This window comes from Lagenorhynchus albirostris, chromosome 2 (genome assembly GCF_949774975.1).
Source record: "Lagenorhynchus albirostris chromosome 2, mLagAlb1.1, whole genome shotgun sequence".
NCBI lineage: Eukaryota > Metazoa > Chordata > Mammalia > Artiodactyla > Delphinidae > Lagenorhynchus > Lagenorhynchus albirostris.
Window position 1 is genome coordinate 85282356 of NC_083096.1, and position 23079 is coordinate 85305434.

At 36.1% G+C, this 23079-nt stretch overlaps 1 protein-coding gene across 2 annotated transcripts in view; it reads right to left on the bottom strand.

Moving 5' to 3' along the window:
- Window positions 1-23079, bottom strand: part of SYCP1 (synaptonemal complex protein 1) — a 151927-nt gene that overhangs the window by 12215 nt on the left and 116633 nt on the right. For both annotated transcript variants that reach the window (XM_060142395.1, XM_060142394.1), the window contains 2 exons: window positions 6672-6731; window positions 2837-3016 (listed from right to left, as the gene is read on the bottom strand). In XM_060142395.1, the coding sequence (XP_059998378.1) occupies window positions 2837-3016; window positions 6672-6731 (240 nt within the window). The remainder of the gene's footprint in view (window positions 1-2836; window positions 3017-6671; window positions 6732-23079) is intronic.

The following is a 23079-nucleotide window of genomic DNA, read 5'->3' on the forward strand; positions in this document are numbered from 1 at the left end:
GGATTCTCTGTATTATGTTTGTAACTTTTCCATAGATCTAAAATTAATTGCAAAATAAAACTTCATATGAAATAAAAAGGTCACCACACCACCAGAATAGCCAAAATAAAAAGATGAAAAATACCATGTGGTGACAAGGATGCGCAGCAATCAGAACTCTCATTCACTGGTAGCCAGAATGTACAATAATTTGGTACAATAAATTGGTACAATAGTTTTTTTAAAAACATGATTGGCAGTGTGATACAATAAGAAATATATATATATATTTGGTCTTTGTCCTTGGTTCCTGACACAACTTCTAAAACCCTTGTAATTTCCTGAGTGACAGGGTTGACAGGAGGCATCTTTTGGTATAATATTTGGTCTTTGTCCCCAGTGATGTTGATAGGAGAGTTTTTTGTTATTCATAATGAGCTCCTTTCAACTTACCTGAGTTTATGCTAATGAAATAACTGGTGGTAGGGGGTGCTTCAGGATGATAGCTTCAGGATGGTGGCTGGTTGCCAGGAAGACCAAGGCATGATTAGAAGTTTGGAACCTTTCACCCCACCCCCTGAACTCCTAGGAGGGGAGATGGGTTAAAGACTGAGTTAATCACCAATGGCCGATGATTTAACAAATCATGCCATGTAATGAAACCTCCATAAAACCCCTAAACAATGAGGTTCAGAGAGCTTCCAGGTTGGTAGACACATGGAGGTGTTGGGAGGGTAGCACTCCCGGAGAGGCATGGAAGCTTCTGTGCCCCTTTCCCCATACCTTGTGCCCTATGCATTTTTTCTATTTGGCTGTTCCCAAATTGTGTCCTTTATAAAAACTGTTAATAGCAAGTAAAGTAATTTCCTGAGTTCTGTGGGTCATTCTAGCAAATTATTAAACCTGAGAAGGGGGTTGTGGGAACCGTCAATTTATAGCCAGTTGGTCAGTAGTACAAGTGGCAAGCCAGGACGGTGTCTAAAATGGAAGCCTTGTGGGACTGAGCCCTTAACTTGTGGGGTCTACATTAACTACATTAACTACAGTGTCAGAAGTGAATCAAATTGCAGGACGCCTAGTTGATGTCTGGAGAACTGGAGAATTGGCTGGTGTGGGAAAAGATACACACACATTTTGTATCAGAGTAAAAACAGCTCAGGCTGTATCTGTTAACATGGAATGTATTATGCATAACCCTGTAACCCAGCAATTTCACTTCTATGGACATACCCAACCAAGATGCGTACATGTCAAGTAATACATTTTTATAGCAATGCTATTCATAAAAGTCCACTCTGGAAGCTAACCAAATGTCCATTAACATTACAAGGAATAAATAAGCTGTGGTACAGTCACACCATGAAATACCAAATAAAAATAAAGCAACTTCAAGCAACAATGTGGATGAATCTCATAAACATAATGTTAAGTGGAAAATGTCAAAACAAAAAGAATATGATTCTAATTATAGAAAATGCAAAAACAGGTACATCTAATACTAGAATTTGGGACAGCAGTTGGACTTGGAGGAAGGGCTAGTGACTGGAAGGGGAAACAATCAACTATTCTGAAGTGATAGTAATAGTCTCTTTTAATCTGAGTGCTAGTAATAAGGTTAAGTTTGGTTTGTAAAGATTCATCAAGTTGTATAATTATGATCTGTGCATTTTCTTGCATATATTTCAATAAAAATCTTTTTTAACTAAGGTCATTCTTCAACAGAGATCATTTCATATTTTGAATAACAGAATAGTAAATACAACAAAATAATTTTATATAAAAGGCTTGCTAAAAAAGGAACTATTCTTTTTTTAAAAATACGATAAAAATAAAATAAAAACAATATATCTTTTTTTAAAAAGCCTCGCTAAGCTATGTACTTTACTAATTTTCATAAATTCCACGAGGTGCATAATATTGTATATATAACAGGATATGAGTGTAACTCTTTCTTTTGCTCTGGAATTGTCAACTAAAGCACAAAGCTGGGGGAAAGTGCCAGTAACACATACTCTAAAGAAAGCTACCTATAATTAAGGCCAGCTCCTTCTCTAAGGCTTATTAAAAGGTGGTAGAACAGGCCCAACAATCACCAAATACCTCTCTTATTCCCAGTTATTTTAAGGAAACTGGGAGGTTAAAGCACAAAATTTCCACTTAGGGGGTAAAGACAGGTTGAAATACTCTGCCCCGCGACTCCCAAGACAAGTGAGGATATAACTTTAAAAAGCAGCCTTATAAGAAGGGGATACTGGCATCTCATTCCCTAAGTGGATATAAACCTAAGCAGAAAATTTGTTTATCTGTCTTTGTGTCTCCCTGAGCAAAGTAAAAAGAAATTAGAGAGAGATAGATGGCAGAGAGCGGGAAAGGGGGAGTCAGAAGTAGAGCATTATGCACCACCATTTAGCATTGAAAGGTTGAATGAATTCCCCATGGATTAAGTGGACATGTCAAAGATAGCTAGCAATGAGCCACCTTGTTAGTGGCACCTGCTCCACAGGGCTGACTGCTAAGTAAAAGACGCCAGCAGCAAGATGATGATGAGTAAACAGCAAAGCGAGGTAACTGAGGTCATACTGGAAAATGCAAGTCAAAACCAGATTTTGTACATCAGGGTCCTATGCACTGGTGAATACCAGAAAGTGATAAAATTTGCCCAAGATGTCATTAAGTTGTGAACAGTGATAGATTAAAAAAAATGAAACCATTTCGTGCTGGTATAACAAATAATTGAAACTTTAAAGAAAATGGTTTCATGTCTATGTGTGTGATACCAGATATATGGTATGTGATAACAGAGACTTCTTTTTTATTAAAAAAAATTACTACTTTCTTAGAAATTTTAGCAACAAACCTTTGGTAATGGTGTAGATAAAGTATTTTTGGCAGATGTCCACAGACAGTCTCTTTTATCTTTTGATTTGCCGTGATCAGCTGATGGGAAGTTTCCAGATTTATTTTGTGAAGGAGCTGCTTTAGAATCAAGTTTCCAACAACTAGTTTCAGGTGTTTCCAATAAAGATGTCCGTGTTTTCTATATTGAACAACAAAAATGAATAAAGTCATCATTAAATGTCATTTTAATTAAAGTACAACAACTAGAAGAAATATCACTGAAATAAACTAGAATTTACCCCCAAATTTAGTATTGATTAGATAACTTTGAATAAATTTCACTTATCTTCTTTGTCACTTTATTTTGCCATTTAAGATGAAAGTGGTATCTGCCCCCTTTGTCTTCACAGAGCTGCTATGAAAACAAGTAAGACATCTCAACTCCCTATTTGACCAAAAGTTGAGAATTCTCCAGAGAAAAATCTCTATTCCTGGTGGCAAAAAAATCTTAATCTGAGGTTCATTCCAACAGCCTAACAGCCAAAGGGCATTCTCTTTTATGCTTTCATATTTTCTCTATCAACTATAAAAATATCAGCTTTTCCTATCCACCAGCTTCATTCCCCTCCAAAAAAAAGAAATAGAGAAGAAAAATTATGAAAGTAAAGAACTAGAGAAATTTTCAGGAAAATTTTCAGGGCAAGATAAAGGTAGCTGATTAGAAGGCACAAACTACTATGTATAAAATAAATAAGCTAGAAGGATATATTGTACAGCACAGAGAATATACCCAATATTTTATAATAACTATAAATGGAGTATAACCTTTAAAATTTGTGAATCTCTATGTTGTATACCTGAAACTTATATAATACTGTAAGGAAACTATACCTCAATTAAAAAATAAAATATAAATTTTTAAAAAGGAGCTAAATGAGGTAATTTGAAGGTTTCTTGCCCAGTTCTAGTGATCTCACTTCATTATCCTTTTTCCAATAGGTATGAATTTTGGCAGCATTTTTTCCACAGAGTTGCATTTCTATATCTTTTTCCATAAATATTTCTATATCATAGCTGATAACACAGTTTTGATGAAAGCAAATTTTCTTCCGCTCTCTGGACTCATCAGGAGTCATCCTCAAAATCTCCAAAATGTAACTGTTTTCATGGACAAATTTTTCTTACCCAAAAGGACTGAGAATAGCAACTACACCACCCTGTGGTCATATCTTGGAATCTAACATTTCCCTAGTAGCCTAAAAGAAAATGCACCAGCATTCTAGACTACTGAAATAACCCTCTTTGTAATACATCATGAAAATGTATATACTTTCCTACAAGTTACATTCTTTTCTGAATATTACATTTCCAATGATGAATATATACAGAACATTCATGATTTTCTCTGTTGTTCTTTTTAAACAAACATTTATTCGGTATTTCCTATGTGCCAAGCACTATTTTATTTTATTATTTTTTTAATACATCTTTATTGGAGTATAAAGTATACCAGCTTTACAATGGTGTATTAGTTTCTGCTTTATAACAAAGTGAATCAGTTATACATATACATATGTTCCCATATCTCTTCCCTCTTGCATCTCCCTCCCTCCCACCCTCCCTATCCCACCCCTCCAGGCGGTCACAAAGCACCGAGCTGATCTCCCTGCCAAGCACTATTTTAAATGCTTCACAAAGCATTAAATGAGATAATAATCTCATTTAATCTTCATAACAACTTTAGGAAAAAGGTACTATTATTATCCCTAGGTGATAAAACTGAAGCATGAAGAAATAACATTCCCAACCTCAGAAATGTTTGATAAACCTAATGATTATTATATATAAGGCTTGTGATACTTCAATATTGTTGGAATAAAGCATAGCACACAAAAGTCTATTTAAATCTTTTCATTTCATCATTTTCTCATTATTTGCAATATATATATATCTAGACACCCAGATAAAATATAGGGAATTATCTAATCTACTTGATAACATACATAAATAATAGACATGTTACTGGAATTATACATGAATCAAAACAGCTCTATAAGAATATGTGATATATACTTTCATAATATGAACACATTCTATATTTAGAAATAAATATTGGAGTTTAACCAATTTATCATCTTCATCAGACACTTCACTTAGACTATATCTAACCCTCCTGGCTAATTTTAATATAACAATAATTTCTCCAAATATAATGTTTTCAAATATCTATCACAGTGTCCGGACATATGAAGCACCTAATATTCACTCACAGGTGCAATATTTCTTTCTTTCTTCTCTTTGAACCCAAATGTAACAAAATTATATCACTGTCTATACAAAAAAACTGAACATTGTTGTTTGGTATAGACAAACAACATACTCTTATGTTAAACAAACATATACAAACAATATACTCTGTTACTTTCAGTTTATAGTTAAAGCAACTTCTGTGGGGACTCAGGAGATTACATCACTGCGTATAAGGAATATTTAATCATTTTAACTAAAATTTGCAATAAAACTCTTCTGTAATAATTCTATATTACCAACTGGATTAGAAGCTGAATATAACCTCCCTTTCTCATACCTGATGCTCCCTTCTATGTACAGGGAACATTCTTAACTTCTCTCTGCTTTCTTAGAGAAACAGCAATGACTTAATGGGATTGTTGAATATGAAAGGAGTAACGGGGGACATATAGTTCAGCCCCTTCCTTACTCCTCCTCTTGGGTACCAGAAGAAGCACACATTCTACTCTATGCCATACATTTTACAAGAGCAGGCCATTCAAGTAGGTACACTTGTCCCAGTCTAGCTCTACCTGTGATAGAGTAGATAAACTTGTTTAATTTAGGATTTCAGGATTAAGAAATCCTGTTGCCTTCAAATATAAGCCACACTGTCCAATGTTATTTGTCAATAATAAAGATATTATGTTGATTTTCACTGCCTTTCTCAGTTGGCTTAGACTTAAGAGAGCAAGATGTCATTTATTTAGCCCTCTCAAACCTCAAAATTAAACACAATCTAAACATGAGCTTTAGAATTTTTAATTGAAATATTTTTCCCCAATGTTGGAAATTTCTCAAGAAACACAGAAGTACCTAACTAATTTAATGCTATAATAAAAACTATAAAAGAATAAAATCTCTAAATTTCCAAATGACAAATGCTTTGAAATTTTTTAGCTAATGCTTTTGAATTAATAAATAGAAAGAAACAATTTTGGAAATGAAATTGTGTGATATATATATATTTAATTTTTATTGGGGTATAGTTGATTTACAATGTTGTATTAGTTTCAGGGGTACAGCAAAGTGAATCTGTTATACATATACATATATCCAGTCTTTTTTAGATTCTTTTCCCATATCGGCCATTACAGAGTATTGAATAGAGTTCCCTGTGCTATACCATAGGTCCTTATTAGTTATGTATTTTTATATAGCAGTGGGTATATGTCAATCCCAATCTTCCAATTTATCCCTCCCTCACCCTTTACCCCCTAGTAACCATAAGTTCATTTTCTACATCTGTAACTCTATTTCTGTTTTGTAGATAAGTTCATTTGTAGATTCCACATATAAGCAATATCATATGATATTTGTCTTTCTCTGTCTGACTTAACTTCACTTAGCATGATAATCTCTAGGTCCATCCATGTTCCAGCAAATGGCATTATTTTGTTCTTTTTAATGGCTGAGTAATATTCCATTGTATATATGTACCACATCTTCTGTGTGATATATTTTTGATGTTATTTTCCCATTTATGAACAAAAAAATTTACTAAGTAGATGTTAGAAAGTGAAATGGTTATAAAGAAATCTATGAGAGTTATATAAAACTCTTACCTTGTCTTTTTTTTCTTTGAGAGTAACTGTGTTTTCTTTTGCCTCTCTTTTGAGGTTTGCCTATTAAAAATATCAAGTACATACAATGTAGTCATTACTATTATAAAAAATTACTGTTCCTATTATCAAATCTTTCCTAAGAAGTATTAACAAAGAATACTGCCTTCTAAATCTTATAAAATAATGAAAAGAAAAACAAATTAGTTCCTTTCTACAAAGGTATGTTATTTGATTTTGATTATCTTTTTTAAAAATTCTGATCTGTCAGTAGTTATCTGTGGACTCATTAAGTCCTTTAAAACACTGAATCTCAGCTTTCTCATTTGTAAAATGAAGTGGATGGATCAGCTTATAAAGTAAGGGTATATACAAGTAACTAACTGTAAAGAGCTGCAAAGAGATCCAAAATATTGTGAGCCTTTAGAGGCAGAATTCCCTTTTTCTCTGTGTATGGAGAAAAGCAATTCAGTTGGACACTGAATAATCAATTTTCAACTTGAGATAAACAGGTATGAGAGAGAAAAAGAAAGTACAAAAAGAGTACAAAATATTTACAAAATAATACATCATTTCTCTAGTACTCCAGGAAACAATACATTTTGCTGGAGATTAGGGCATGTGTATTCAGTGGGAAAAAAAGAAAAATTAACCCTGGCCTAGAGAAAAGAATATGTGCAATGCCTTTAATATGACAATCATCTGGAAAACAGAATGGTTACAGCTCCAAGGAGCCTTAAAGGTCTCAGAGAAGAAAAAGTTTCAATAAGCACAACTTTAGGCAAACTCGCCTTGCCTGCCCATGATGCCTATGCCAATACCTGCACTCACTGAATGTCTGTGTACACCATGGTATCTCTCCTAAAGTGCTGCTCCTAACCAGAGAACACACTTCACCATGAAAGAAGCTGGCAATAAGCTGATGTAACAGTAGTCACTGCTCTTATTATGTATCCTATCAACTACCAATAGTTGATCTTCAGTTATCACAACTGGGGTCTACTCTATGGGGATGAAATGCTGTCTTCTAGGATAAAGTATACCCTCTAAACTGGCTAAATTACACTGCTTCTCAGAATACATATCTTGGCTTCTAGAGGATGGAAGGGAGAAAGCACCTCCCAAAACTGCACTTTCTCTACAACTCTGACTTTTGCTACTCCGGAGATCTTAGTACAGTCTGTTCTAATACAACATGGGTTTCCAAGGTGTGAATTAGCTCATATACAAAGGTGTATCTTTGCTAGTGTCTAATTAATCATGAGTTCCCTAAGACCAAAGTGATGGGCAGTCCACTAAGGTACCTATTTAATCTGAGTAACTAAAAAATGCGTGTAATATGGTCTGGCAAAGAGAGGATTGACTTGAGGCACAGGAGTAGAATATGATAGCCCTGTGCCCAAATTTCAGACCTGAATAAATTTACAAACCTAGAACCCTCTAAATTAAACAAAAGCTTGGTACTATTGTGGAAGGATTTTGCAATAGTATCACAAATTCATACTGAATCCTTCCTACTACCATGTGCACTGAGAGAAATACTAAGACTTATGGGTAATTGGACATTGACTATTAGCTAACACCAATTCTTGTAACCCATAATGTTATTATTTTTTCACTAGTTTGAGCGCAGGTGTACTGGGGTCAAGTGATAAATAGCACTTAATCCAAGTCCACCTCATGGTGAGCCCATGGAACCATAAACCTATCCTGTGGTCATTTCTTTAGATCCTGAATATACAGCTGAACAGATAAACTCAATAAGTGGCAAAATCCCCATATTGGTTCTGACTACAGAGTGAGAGATTTTTATATTTGGAAGGACCAATTGGAAGACTTTAGAACTCTCCTTCCATATCAAGAATGTAAACAAATATACAAAATATCACATCTCACTAGGCAGAGATTAAGGCACCATCAAGAGATGAAAGATATAGGAAAGGTGATTTAGTACAGTCTCACAAAGCCAACCTATTTTAAGTGGAAGCTAAGACTGTCATTCGGCAACAATTTCTTCATACCAACTAGTATGTAAAATAGGTCAAAATCGGGATTGGCATATTGACTAGGATCAAAATTGAAAACTAAAAAAAAGTTTCATACAAAACATGAGCTCAACTTAAATAATGGAATTGTGATTACAGAACAGAATATGTGTTTTTATTAATCCTGATAATGTAAAGTAATTAAACATAAAAATTGTATATGCAAAAGAATAGGCAGTAGGAGAAAGTGTTAGATATACTGTTTAAAAATATAAAGGTAATGAGTAAAATAATTTAAAAAACTATATACACGTCCCAAATCAACCAAAAATACACACACATAAAATTTAGAGAAAAAGACAATAAAATAAATATTAATATGCAATGTAAAATAAAATGGCAAAAGCATGATTAAAATATATATCATATTGATAAGGGTTAATATCCAGAATATGTAAGGAACTCACACAACTCAACCAAAAAAACCAAATAATTTTTAAATGGGCAAAGGACATGAATAGACGATTCTCCAAAGAGGATATACAAATGGCCAACAAGCGTATGAAAAGATGCCCAACATCACTAATTATAAGCGAAATGCAAATCAAAACTACAATGAGCTATCACTCACACTCCTTAGGAGGATGACCACTATCAAAATAATAGAAAATAAGTGTTGGCAAGGATGCAGAGAAATCGGAACCCTTGCACACTATTGGCAGAAATGTAAAATGGTACAGTTGCTACAGAAGACTGTATGGTGGTTCCTCAAAAATTAATAATAGAATTACCATATGATCTAGGAATCCCACTTTTGGGTATATATCCAAAAGAATTCACAGCAGGATCTCCAAGAGACATTTGCACACCCATGTTCATTAATTACAACATTAATCACAATAGCCAAGAGGTGGAAGCAACCTAAATGTCCATCACAGATGAATGGATATTCATCCATGTGGTATATACATGCAATGGAATATCAGACTGCCTTAAAAAGAAAAAAAGGAAATTCTGTCACATGCTACAAATGGATGAACCCTGAAGACATTATGCTAATTGAAATAATCCAGTTACAGAAAGACAAATACTGCATGGTTCTACTCATATGAAGTATCAAAGGTAGTTAAAATCATAGAAACAGAAAAAAGGTGGTTGGAAGGGGAATTAGTGTTTAATGGATTTAGACTTCCAGTTTTGCAAGATTAAAAAGGTCTAGAGATCTATTGTACAACAATATGTATATGCTTAAAACTATTAAACTGTATACACTTAAAAAGTGTTAAGATGGATGGTAAATTTAATGATACATATTTTTACCATGATTAAAAAAAGTAAAACTATAACCATTCTATCTTATGAATATCAATATGAAGGTACTAAGTAAAAATATTAGCAAACAGAATCCAGCATCACATTAAAAATACTTCATGACCAAATGGAGTTCATTCCAGAAATGCAAGAATAATTTAAAAATATGAATCGTATCAATAAATACTATTGGAAAAAATAAGCTACTAAAGAAAAAGAGACTCTCAGATTAGAGACTCCACCAGGGTTAATAAGAAATGGACAAAAACATATAAGACAAACAAGTCCAAAAAGAAAGTTAGGATCACAACATAAATATCAGGCAAAGCTGGCTTCAAAGCAAAAAGGACAAAGATGAAAGATACAGTTTCCAAGGAGCAATTAATTAGTATAAACTTTTACACAATGAATAGTATTCATCAAAACATGTAAAGCAAAACTGGTCGAGAACTCACAAAGAAGAGAAATATAACAGTAATAAACCCTTAACTCCTTCTTTCAGCTCATGATTGATCAAACAGAAAAAATACATAACAAAGTTAAAGTAGATGTCAAAAAAAAACTGATACAGTAGATCAAACTGTTTGGTAAAGGTGGAAGAGTGAAGGCAGATTATAAAATCTTCCTCTCCCTACACTAACAAAAAAGTATAAAGGGAGGGAGGAAAAGTAAGTAGTCAAGAACCGGCAAAAATGAATTCAACGACAGAAACATACCATACCAGGTCATAATCTCTGATTCTAGTGAAGGTTCAGCATGAAAGATACAGAGTACAGCTGTGCTGATTTGACTCAATGTGTCTCCTAACCTAATCACTACTTACATGGTATTGGTGAAAGTGAACACATATAATAATGAGAAGAATTGTCACTAATATACCTGAATTTGTAAGAAGAAATCTGAGGGGATAAGCAGGCAGTCCAAGAAAAAGAAGCCTAGGAAATGCATGAAAAATTACTAAATCTTATCATTTTGGTCTCTCTGGTCTGGACAAAAAAGCATAACAACCATACCCATATAGAATTAATTATCCTTGCCAATAAATAGAACATATTAGAAATAAAGTCAAAAGACAAAATGTAAAAAAGAAGAAAAGATTCCCCTGAAGGAGCAGAAAACATAAAAAATACGAGATTCACTGAAAAACCACGTGAATTTTGTCCTTATCCCTGGGTCCACCTCTCATCACCTTGTAAGTGAGGTATACCAAATCATGATATTCTTATCTTTTCCCTCATAAAATTTGGTGCGTGAGGAAATACAGCTTGGAAGAGAGATTGGAAAAATGGCAAAAATGAATAACCATAACTTATCCTGTTGGATAGACACATGGGCTCCAGGGCTTCAGCTTGAGTTGGTTAAAAGATGTGAAGCCTGGGCTTCCCTGGTGGCGCAGTGGTTGAGAGTCCACCTGCCGATGCAGGGGACACGGGTTCGTGCCCCAGTACGGGAAGATCCCACATGCCGCGGAGCGGCTGAGCCCGTGAGCCATGGCCGCTGAGCCTGCGCGTCCGGAGCCTGTGCTCTGCAATGGGAGAGGCCACAACAGTGAGAGGCCCGCGTACCGCAAAAAAAAAAAAAAAAAAAAGATGTGAAGCCTAAGGAAAAAATCATCACAAAAAAACTACAGACCAATCTTTGTTATGAATCTAGGTGCAAAAATTGCTCAACAAAATACTAGCAAACCAAATCTAGCAGAATACAAAGAAGATTATATGTCATGACAAAGTAGGATTTCTCCCAAGAATTGAAATTGAATTTCATCAAATTAAAGACTTTGTGCTACAAATGATACCATCAAGAAACTGAAAAGACAATTCAAAGAATGGGAGAAAATGTTTAAAGATCTTATATCAGATAAGGGACTTGTATCTAGAATATATAAAGAACTCTTAAAACTCAACACTAAAAAAATAAGTAACCTAATTTTAAAATACGCAAAGTATCTGAATAGATATTTCTCCAAAAAAGATATACAAATGGCCAATAGCACGTGAAAAGATGATCAAAATCATTAGGCATTAAAGAAATACAAATCAAAACAAAAATGATATACCATGCCACACCCACCTGGATGATTATATCAAAAAAAGACAACAACAAGTATTGGTGAGGTTGTGGAAAAACTGAGATCTTCATGCACTACTAGTGGGAATCCAAAATGGTACAGTTGGTTTAGAGAACAGTTGGGCAGTATCTTAAAATATAGAGACACCATATTACCCAGCAATTCTACTTCTACATATATAATCAAGAGAAATGAAAACATATATCCTCACAAAACTTGTACACAAATATTCTTAACAGCATTATTCTTAATAGTCAAAATGGAAACAACTGAAATTTCCATCAATTGATAAATGGATAAATAAAACAGTATACCCATATAACAAAATATTATTCAGCAATAAAAAGGAATGAAGTACTGATATATGCTAGGACATGGTTGGACCTTGAAGACATTATGCTCAGTGAAACAAGACCATATATTATATGATTTCATTTAAGTGAAATATCCAGAAAAGGTAAATCTTATAGAAATAGAAAGTAGATCATTGATTGACTAGAGCTAGTGAATTTGTTGATGGGAGCCAAGGGGCAGGTATAATTGCTGCTGGGGGGTTGATACATATATTCTAAAACTACGTAGCAGTGATGGTTGCACAACTCTCAGTAACTGTCAATATATGTAAAAACCACTGAGTTGTACACTTTAAATGGATGATTATATAGTACATAAATTATATGTCAGTGAAACTGTTTTTAAAAACTTTCGGAGCTGAGCAAGGAAACAGACAAAGTTGGGGACTTTAACACCCCTCTTTCAGCTACTGATAGAATTACTAGGCAGAAAGTCAGCAAAAATATATAAAACCTGAACAACACAACTAACTAATTAGGTTTAATTGACATTTATAGTACACTCCACCAACAATAGCATAACATACATTTGTTTCAAGCACCTATAGATCATTCACCAAGACAGACCATATTCTGGGCCATAAAGCGAACCTCAACAAATTTAAAAGAATAAAACTGCTATGGACTAAATGTTTGTACCCCCCCAAAATTCATATATCAAGGCCTTAACACCCAGTGTGGAATGGTGTTTGGAGGTAGGGCCTTTAAGAAGTAATTGGGTTTGGAAGAGGTCATAGAGGTGAAGCCCTCACGATGGGACTGGTACTCATAAAGAGTTGAAGAGACCAGCATTCTCTTTCAGCCATGTGAGGACATAGCAAGAAAGTAACTGTCTTCAAGCCAGGAAATGGGCCCTGACCAGAACTTTACCACGCTGGCACTCTGATCTCAGACTTACAGCTTCCAGAACTGTGAGAAATAATATTTGTTGTTTAAGCCATTCAATCTATGGTATTTTTGTTATAGTATCACGCAGACAAATACAGAACTCATAAAGATTGTATTCTCTAACCATAATGGAATCAAACTAGAAATCAGTAACAAAGAGACAACAGGAAAATCTTTGAACACATGAAAATTTGAAAACAAACTTCTAAATAATCAATGGGTCAAAGAAGAAGTCTCAAAGAAAAATAAAATTATAAGAACTGAATGGGGAGAGGGGGAAGATGGCAAAGAGTAAGACGCAGAGATCACCTTCCTCCCCACAGATACATCAGAAATACATCTACATGTGGAACAACTCCTAGAGAACACCTACTGAACGCTGGCAGAAGACCTCAGACCTCCCAATGGCAAGAAACCCCCCATGTACCTGGGTAGGGCAAAAGAAAGAATAAACAAACAGAGACAAAAGAATAGGGACGGGACGGGACCTGCACCAGTGGGAGGGAGCTGTGAAGGAGGAAAGGTTTCCACACACTAGGAAGCCCCTTCGTGGGCGGAGACTGCGCGTGGCGGAGGGGGGAAGCTTTGGTGCCGCGGAGGAGAGCAGCTACAGGGGTATGGAGGGCAAAGGGGAGAGATCCCCGCACAGAGGATCGCTGCCGACTGGCACTCACCAGCCTGAGAGGCTTGTCTGCTCACCCGCCGGGGAGGGCAGGGCTGGGAGCTGAGACTCTGGATTCGGTTGGATCGCAGGCAGAGGACTGGCGGCGAGAACACAGCCTGAAGGGGTTAGTGCACCACAGCTAGCCGGGAGGGAGTCCGGGGAAAAGTCTGGACCTGCCGAAGAGGCAAGAGACTTTTTCTTGCCTTTTTGTTTCCTGGTGCGCGAGGAGAGGGGATTCAGAGCGCTGCTTAAAGGAGCTCCAGAGAAGGGCGCGAGCCGCGGCTATCAGCGCGGACCCCAGAGACGGGCATGGGATGCTAAGGCTACTGCTGCCACCACCAAGAAGCCTGTGTGCAAGCACAGGTCACTATCTACACCTCCCCTCCCGGGAGCCTGTGCAGCCCGCCACTGCCACGGTCCCGGGATCCAGGGACAACTTCCCAGGGAGAACGCACGGTGGGCGCCTCAGGCTGGTGCAACGTCCTGCCGGCCTCTGCCACCGCAGGCTCGCCACGCACTCCGTGCCCCTCCCTCCCCCCAGCCTGAGTGAGCCAGAGCCCCCGAATCAGCTGCTCCTTTAACCCCGTCCTGTCTGAGCGAAGAACAGATGCCCTCAGGCAACCTACACGCAACCTACACCACATCTCAAGCTGAACCCCGGGAGCTGCGCGAACACAGAAGAGAAAGGGAAATTTCTCCCAGCTGCCTCAGGAGCAGCGGATTAAATCTCCACAATTAACTTGATGTACCCTGCATCGGTGGAATACCTGAATGGACAACGAATCATCCCAAATTGAGGAGGTGGACTTTAACAGCAAGATATATTATTTGTTCCCCTTTTCCTCTTTTTGTGAGTGTATATGTGTATGCTTCAGTGTGAGATTTTGTATAGCTTTGCTTTCACCATTTGTCCTAGGGTTCTGTTCATCCGTTTTCTTTTTTTACTTAAAAATTTTTTTTTCCTAATAATTATTTTTTATTTTAATAACTTTATTTTATTTTATCCTCTTTCTTTCTTTCTACTTTTTCTCCCTTTTATTCTGAGTCGTGTGGATGAAAGGCTCTTGGTGCTGCAGCCAGGAGTCAGTGCTGTGCCTCTGAAGTGGGAGAGCCAACTTCAGGACACTGGTCCACAAGAGACCTCCCAGATCCATGTAATATCAAACGGTGAAAATCTCCCAGAGATCTCCATCTCAACACCAACACCCAGCTTCACTCAACAACCAGCAAGCTACAGTGCTGGACACCCTATGCCAAACAACTAGCAAGACAGGAACACAACACCACCCATTAGCAGAGAGGCTGCCTAAAATCATAATAAGGCCACAGACACCCCAAAACACACCACCAATCGTGGACCTGCCCACCAGAAAGACAAGATCCAGCCTCATCCACCAGAACACAGGCACTAGTCCCCTCTACCAGGAAGCCTACACAACCCACTGAACCAACTTTAGCCACTGGGGACAGACATCAAAAACAACGGGAACTACGAATCTGCAGCTTGCAAAAGGAGACCCCAAACACAGTAAGATAAGCAAAATGAGAAGACAGAAAAACACACAGCAGATGAAGGAGCAAGATAAAAACCCATCAGACGTAACAAATGAAGAGGAAATAGGCAGTCTACCTGAAAAAGAATTCAGAATAATGATAGTAAAGATGATCCAAGATCTTGGAAATACAAGAGAAAATGCAAGAAACATTTAACAAGGACGTAGAAGAACTAAAAATGAAACAAACAATGATGAACAACACAATAAATGAAATGAAAAAGACTCTAGATGGGATCAATAGCAGAATAACAGAGGCAGAAGAATGGATAAGTGACCTGGAAGATAAAATAGTGGAAATATCTACTGCAGAGCAGAATAAAGAAAAAAGAATGAAAAGAGCTGAAGACAGTCTCAGAGAACTCTGGGACAACATTAAACGCACCAACATTCAAATTATAGGGGTTCCAGAAGAAAAAGAGAAAAAGAAAGGGACTGAGAAAATATTTGAAGAGATTATAGTTGAAAACTTCCCTAATATGGGAAAGGAAATAGTTAATCAAGTCCAGGAAGCACAGAGAGTCTGATACAGGATAAATCCAAGGAGAAATACGCCAAGACACATATTAATCAAACTGTCAAAAATTAAATACAAAGAAAGCATATTAAAAGTAGCAAGGCAAAAACAACAAATAACACACAAGGGAATCCCCATAAGGTTCACAGCTGATCTCTCAGCAGAAACTCTGCAAGCCAGAAGGGACTGGCAAGACATACTGAAAGTGATGAAGGAGGAAAAACCTACAACCAAGATTACTCTACCCAGCAAGGATCTCATTCACATTTGATGGAGAAATTAAAACCTTTACAGACAAGCAAAAGCTGAGAGAGTTCACCACCACCAAACCAGCTTTACAACAAATGCTAAAGGAACTTCTCTAGGCAAGAAACACAAGAGAAGGAAAAGACATACAATAACAAACCCAAAACAATTAAGAAAATGGGAATAGGAACATACATATCGATAATTACCTTAAATGTAAATGGATTAAATGCTCCCACCAAAAGACACAGATTGGCTGAATGGATACAAAAACAAGACCCATATATATGCTGTCTACAAGAGACCCACTTCAGACCTAGGGACACATACAGACTGAAAGTGAGGGGATGGAAAAAGATATTCCATGCAAATGGAAACCAAAAGAAAGCTGGAGTAGCAATTCTCATATCAGACAAAATAGACTTTAAAATAAAGACTATTAAAAGGGACAAAGAAGGACACTACATAATGACCAAGGGATCGATCCAAGAAGAAGATATAACAATTGTAAATATTTCTGCACGCAACATAGGAGCACCTCAATACATAAGGCAAATACTAACAGCCATAAAAGGGGAAATCGACAGTAACACATTCATAGTAGGGGACTTTAACACCCCACTTTCACCAATGGACAGATCATCCAAAATGAAATAAATAAGGAAACACAAGCTTTAAATGATACATTAAACAAGATGGACTTAATTGATATTTATATGAAACTCCATTCAAAAACAACAGAATACACATTTTTCTCAAGTGCTCATGGAACATTCTCCAGGATAGATCATATCTTGGGTCACAAATCAAGCCTTGGTAAATTTAAGAAAATTGAAATTGTATCAAGTATCTTTTCCAACCACAACGCCATGAGACGAGATATCAATTACAGGAAAAGATCTCTAAAAAATACAAACACATGGAGGCTAAACAATACAATACTTAATAACGAAGTGATCACTGAAGAAATCAAAGAGGAAATAAAAAAATACCTAGAAACAAATGACAATGGAGAAACGACAACCCAAAATCTATGGGATGCAGCAAAAGCAGTTCTCTGAGGGAAGTTTATAGCAATACAATCGTACCTTAAGAAACAGGAAACATCTTGAATAAACAACCTAACCTTGCACCTAACGCAATTAGAGAAAGAAGAACAAAAAACCCCAAAGTTAGCAGAAGGAAAGAAATCATAAAGATCAGATCAGAAATAAATGAAGAAGAAATGAAGGAAACGATAGCAAAGATCAATAAAACTAAAAGCTGGTTCTTTGAGAAGATAAACAAAATAGATAAACCATTAGCCAGACTCATCAAGAAAAAAAGGGAGAAGACTCAAATCAATAGAATTAGAAATGAAAAAGGAGAAGTAACAACTGACACTGCAGAAATACAAAAGATCATGAGAGATTACTACAAGCAACTCTATGCCAATAAAATGGACAACCTGGAAGAAATGGACAAATTCTTAGAAATGCACAACCTGCCAAGCCTGAATCAGGAAGAAATAGAAAATATGAACAGACCAATCACAAGCACTGAAATTGAAACTGTGATAAAAAATCTTCCAACAAACAAAAGCCCAGGACCAGATGGCTTCACAGGTGAATTCTATCAAACATTTAGAGAAGAGCTAACACCTATCCTTCTCAAACTCTTCCAAAATATAGCAGAGGGAGGAACACTCCCAAACTCATTCTACAAGGCCACCATCACCTTAATACCAAAACCAGACAAGGATGTCACAAAGAAAGAAAACTACAGGCCAATATCACTGATGAACATAGATGCAAAAATCCTCAACAAAATACTAGCAAACAGAATCCAACAGCACATTAAAAGGATCATACACCATGATCAAGTGGGGTTTATTCCAGGAATGCAAGAATTCTTCAATATATGCAAATCAATCAATGTGATAAACCATATTAACAAATTGAAGGAGAAAAACCATATGATCAACTCAATAGATGCAGAGAAAGCTTTCGACAAAATTCAACACCCATTTATGATAAAAACCCTGCAGAAAGTAGGCATAGAGGGAACTTTCCTCAACATAGTAAAGGCCACATATGACAAACCCACAGCAAACATCATCCTCAATGGTGAAAAAGTGAAAGCATTTCCACTAAGATCAGGAACAAGACAAGGTTGCCCACTCTCACCACTCTTATTCAACATAGTTTTGGAAGTTTTAACCACAGCAATCAGATAAGAAAAGGAAATAAAGGGAATCCAAATCGGAAAAGAAGAAGTAAAGCTGTCACTGTTTACAGATGACACGATACTATACATAGAGAATCCTAAAGATGCTACCAGACAACTACTAGAGCTAATCAATGAATTTGGTAAAGTAGCAGGATACAAAATTACTGCACAGAAATCTCTGGCATTCCTATACACTCATGATGAAAAATCTGAAAGTGAAATCAAGAAAACACTCCCATTTACCACTGCAACAAAAAGAATATAATATCTAGGAATAAGCCTACCTAAGGAGACAAAAGACCTGTATGCAGAAAATTATAAGACACTGATGAAAGAAATTAAAGATGATACAAATATATGGAGAGATATATCATGTTCTTGGATTGGAAGAATCAACATTGTGAAAATGACTCTACTACCCAAAGCAATCTACAGATTCAATGCAATCCCTATCAAACTACCACTGGCATTTTTCACAGAACTAGAACAAAAAATTTCACAATTTGTATGGAAACAGAAAAGACCCCGAATAGCCAAAGCAATCTTGAGAACCAGAAACGGAGCTGGAGGAATCAGGCTCCCTGACTTCAGACTATACTATAAAGCTACAGTAATCAAGACACTATGGTACTGGCACAAAAACAGAAATATAGATCAATGGAACAGGATACAAAGCCCAGAGATAAACCCACAAACATATGGTCACCTTATCTTTGATAAAGGAGGCAGGAATGTACAGTGGAGAAAGGACAGCCTCTTCGATAAGTGGTCCTGGGAAAACTGGACAGGTACATGTAAAGTATGAAATTAGAACACTCCCTAACACCATACAGAAAAATTAGCTTAGAATGGATTAAAGACATAAATGGAAGGCCAGAAACTATCAAACTCTTAGAGGAAAACATAGGCAGAACACTCTATGACAAAAATCACAGCAAGATCCTTTTTGACCCACCTCCTAGAGAAATGGAAATAAAAACAAAAATAAACAAATGGGGGCTAATGAAACTTCAAAGCTTTTGCACAGCAAAGGAAACCATAAACAAGACCAAAAGACAACCCTCAGAATGGGAGAAAATATTTGCAAATGAAGCAACTGACAAAGGATTAATCTCCAAAATTTACAAGCAACTCAACAACAAAAAACCAAACAACCCAATCCAAAAATGGGCAGAAGATCTAAATAGACATTTCTCCAAAGAAGATATACAGATTGCCAACGAACACATGAAAGAATGCTCATCATCATTAATCATTAGAAAAATGCAAATCAAAACTACAATGAGATATTATCTCACACCAGTCAGAATCGCCATCATCAAAAAATCTAGAATCAATAAATGCTGGAGAGGGTGTGGACAAAAGGGAACCCTCTTGCACTGCTGGTGGGAATGTGAATTGGTACAGCCACTATGGAGAACAGTATGGAGGTTCCTTAAAAAACTACAAACAGAACTACCATATGACCCAGCAATCCCACTACTGGGCATATACCCTGAGAAAACCATAATTCAAAAAGAGTCATGTACCAAAATGTTCATTGCAGCTCTATTTACAATAGCCAGGAGATGGAAGCAACCTAAGTGTCCGTCATCGGATGAATGGATAAAGAAGATGTGGCACATATATACAATGGAATATTACTCAGCCATAAAAAGAAACGAAATTGAATTATTTGTAGTGAGGTGGATGGACCTAGAGTCTTTCATACAGAGTGAAGTAACTCAGAAACAGAAAGGCAAATACCGTATGCTAACACATATATATGGAATCTAAGAAAAAAAAATGTCATGAAGAACCTAGGGGTAAGACGGGAATAAAGACACAGACCTACTAGAGAAGGGACTTGAGGATATAGGGAGGGAGGAGGGTAAGCTGTGACAAAGTGAGAGAGTGGCATGGACATATATACACTACCGAACATAAAATAGATAGCTAGTGGGAAGCAGCCGCATAGCACAGGGAGATCAGCTTGGTGCTTTGTGACCACCCGGAGAGGTGGGATAGGGAGGGTGGGAAGGAGGGAGATGCAAGAGGGAAGAGATATGGGAACATATGTATATGTATAACTGATTCACTTTGTTATAGAGCAGAAACTAACACACCATTGTAAAGCAATTATACTCCAATAAAGATGTAAAAAAAAAAGTCTTTAGAGACATGAAAAGTAGGGCTAACCTTTTATTTCAAAAGTCTAGTAAAGAAGTAAAAAAAAAACTGAATGAACACAAAACACAACATATCAAAACATACGGGACACAGCTAAAGCAGTACTGAGAGAGAAATTTATAGTACTAAATGCTTACATTAGGAAAAAGGGGAGAGTGATTTCAGCAAAATGGCAGAATAGGCGTTTTTACCGTCCTCCCCATCAAGAACACAGATTTTGACTGTAATCCATAGATGAGAATACCTCTGTGGAAGTTCTGGAGTCCAAAAGAGAACTTCCAGCACACCATTAGAGCAAAAAACAAACAAACAAACAAAAAAAAACCCAGATTCAACACACTGAAGAAGATAAGAAGAATGGTTTCATTTTACCCACATCACCCCCTCTCCCAAGACAGTGCAGCACAGTTCCCAGAGAGAACCTGTTAAGTCAGCAATTTTTCCCATGGGGAAAAGTGAGACCAGGAAAGTAAGTACCTAGCTTCCCCAACTATGTAAAACACTGCCAAATATTTGCAAACCATATATGTGATAAAAGGGTTAATGTCAAAAACATATAAAGAACTCATACAATTCAATAGCCAAAAGCCAAACGATCCAATTTAAAAATTGGCACAGGACCTGAGTAGACATATTTCCAAAGAAGATATATAAATGGCCAACAAGTAAATGAAAAGGTATTCAACATCACTAATCATCAGGGAACTGCAAATCAAAAGTACTATTAGATATATTACCTCATGTTTGTTGGAATGGCTATTATCAAATAAAACAAGAGATAAATGCTGGCATGGATGCAGAGAAAAAGAAGAACCCTTGTGCACTACAGATGGGAAAGTAAATTGGTTCAGCCCCTACAGAAAACAGTATAAAGATTCTTCAAAAAATTAAAAATAGAACTGCCATACAAGTCAGAAATTCTACTTCTGAGACTACATCCAAAGGAAATGAAATTATTATGTTGAAGAGGTATTTGCACCCCCATGTAGCATTATTCACAACATCCAATACATGGAAACAACCTGAGTGTCCATAGACAAAGAATGGATAGAGACAGTGCAGTATATATATACAATGGAGTATTATTCAGGTGTAAAAAGAAGGAAATCCTTTCATTTGTAACAACACGGTTAGACCTTGAGAGCATTATGCTAACTGAAATCGACAGAGAAAGACAAATACTATATGATATCACTTACATGTGGAATCTTAAAAAACAAACAAAACACAACTAAATTCACAGAGAAGAGGATTAGATTTATGGTTACAAGATGCAGGGTTTGGGGAGATGGGGAACTGGATGAAGGTGGTCAAAAGGCACTAACATCCAGTTATAAGACAAGTACTAGGGATGTAATATATAACATGATGACTATCATTAACACTACTGTATGGTACATTTGAAAGTTGCTAAGAGAGTAAATCCTAAGAGTTCTCATCACAAGGAAAAAACCTTTTTTTTCTTTGTCTTTCTTTTTCTTAATCTATATGAGATGATGGATGTTAACTAAACTTATTGTGGTTATCATTTTACAATGTATGTAAGGCAAATCATGCTGTACACCTTAACTTATACAGTGCTGTCAATTATATCTCAATAAAATTGGAAAAAGAACCTAGAAGAAAGAACATTAGGAGTGGTTTAATACAAGGAAGTATTATTCCTCTTTTACTAAAACAGTAGGATAAAGGTAAATATGTATGCTACAATCGCAGGTGAAGTAAAAGCCACTTAGTCATTTCTTTGACAAACATTTGTCGAAAACAGAAAATTTTCAAAGCACTATGCTCAAATAAAGGAAAGACAAAGATAAATAGACATAACCCCAGCCCTTGAGGAACTTGAAATATAATGGGGCACAGAGTGACATAACTATTTTAATATAAGAGCAAAATACTATGAGAATACTTATATACAGTCAGCTCACCTTTGCAAGATAAAAGATATGTGAAGTTTTCCATAGGTGGAGAAAGGAAGAAAGAAATTAAATGCAGGAAACAAAGTGAACAAATGCACAGAGGTTTGAAATTGAAATTGCATGTTACCTAGGCACGTTGCAGAGTGATTAGGGAGGAGGATTTGGAATTATGAAAAATAAACCTAGATTTGAATTCTAAGCCATTCTATTTTTTTATGTGATCCTGAATAAATAAGCTAACCTCTATAAAAATGGAGATAATAATAAGTATTGTTTATAGAACTGCTATAAAGATTAAATTATATATAAGTAGTATACTCAGCACAGTGAGCTGTCATATAGAAAGAAAAAAAAAGTATTTGTCATTTTAAAGTGTGAGTCAATTCACTTTGTAAATTCCAAAACACTATACAAATATAAGGCATTATTTTTTTTCTGAAACATGATCAATAGCTAAAAAACACATCCAAATACATAAGTACTTTATAATATATGAAATAATATTTCTCAAATATTTATATCTGAAAGCT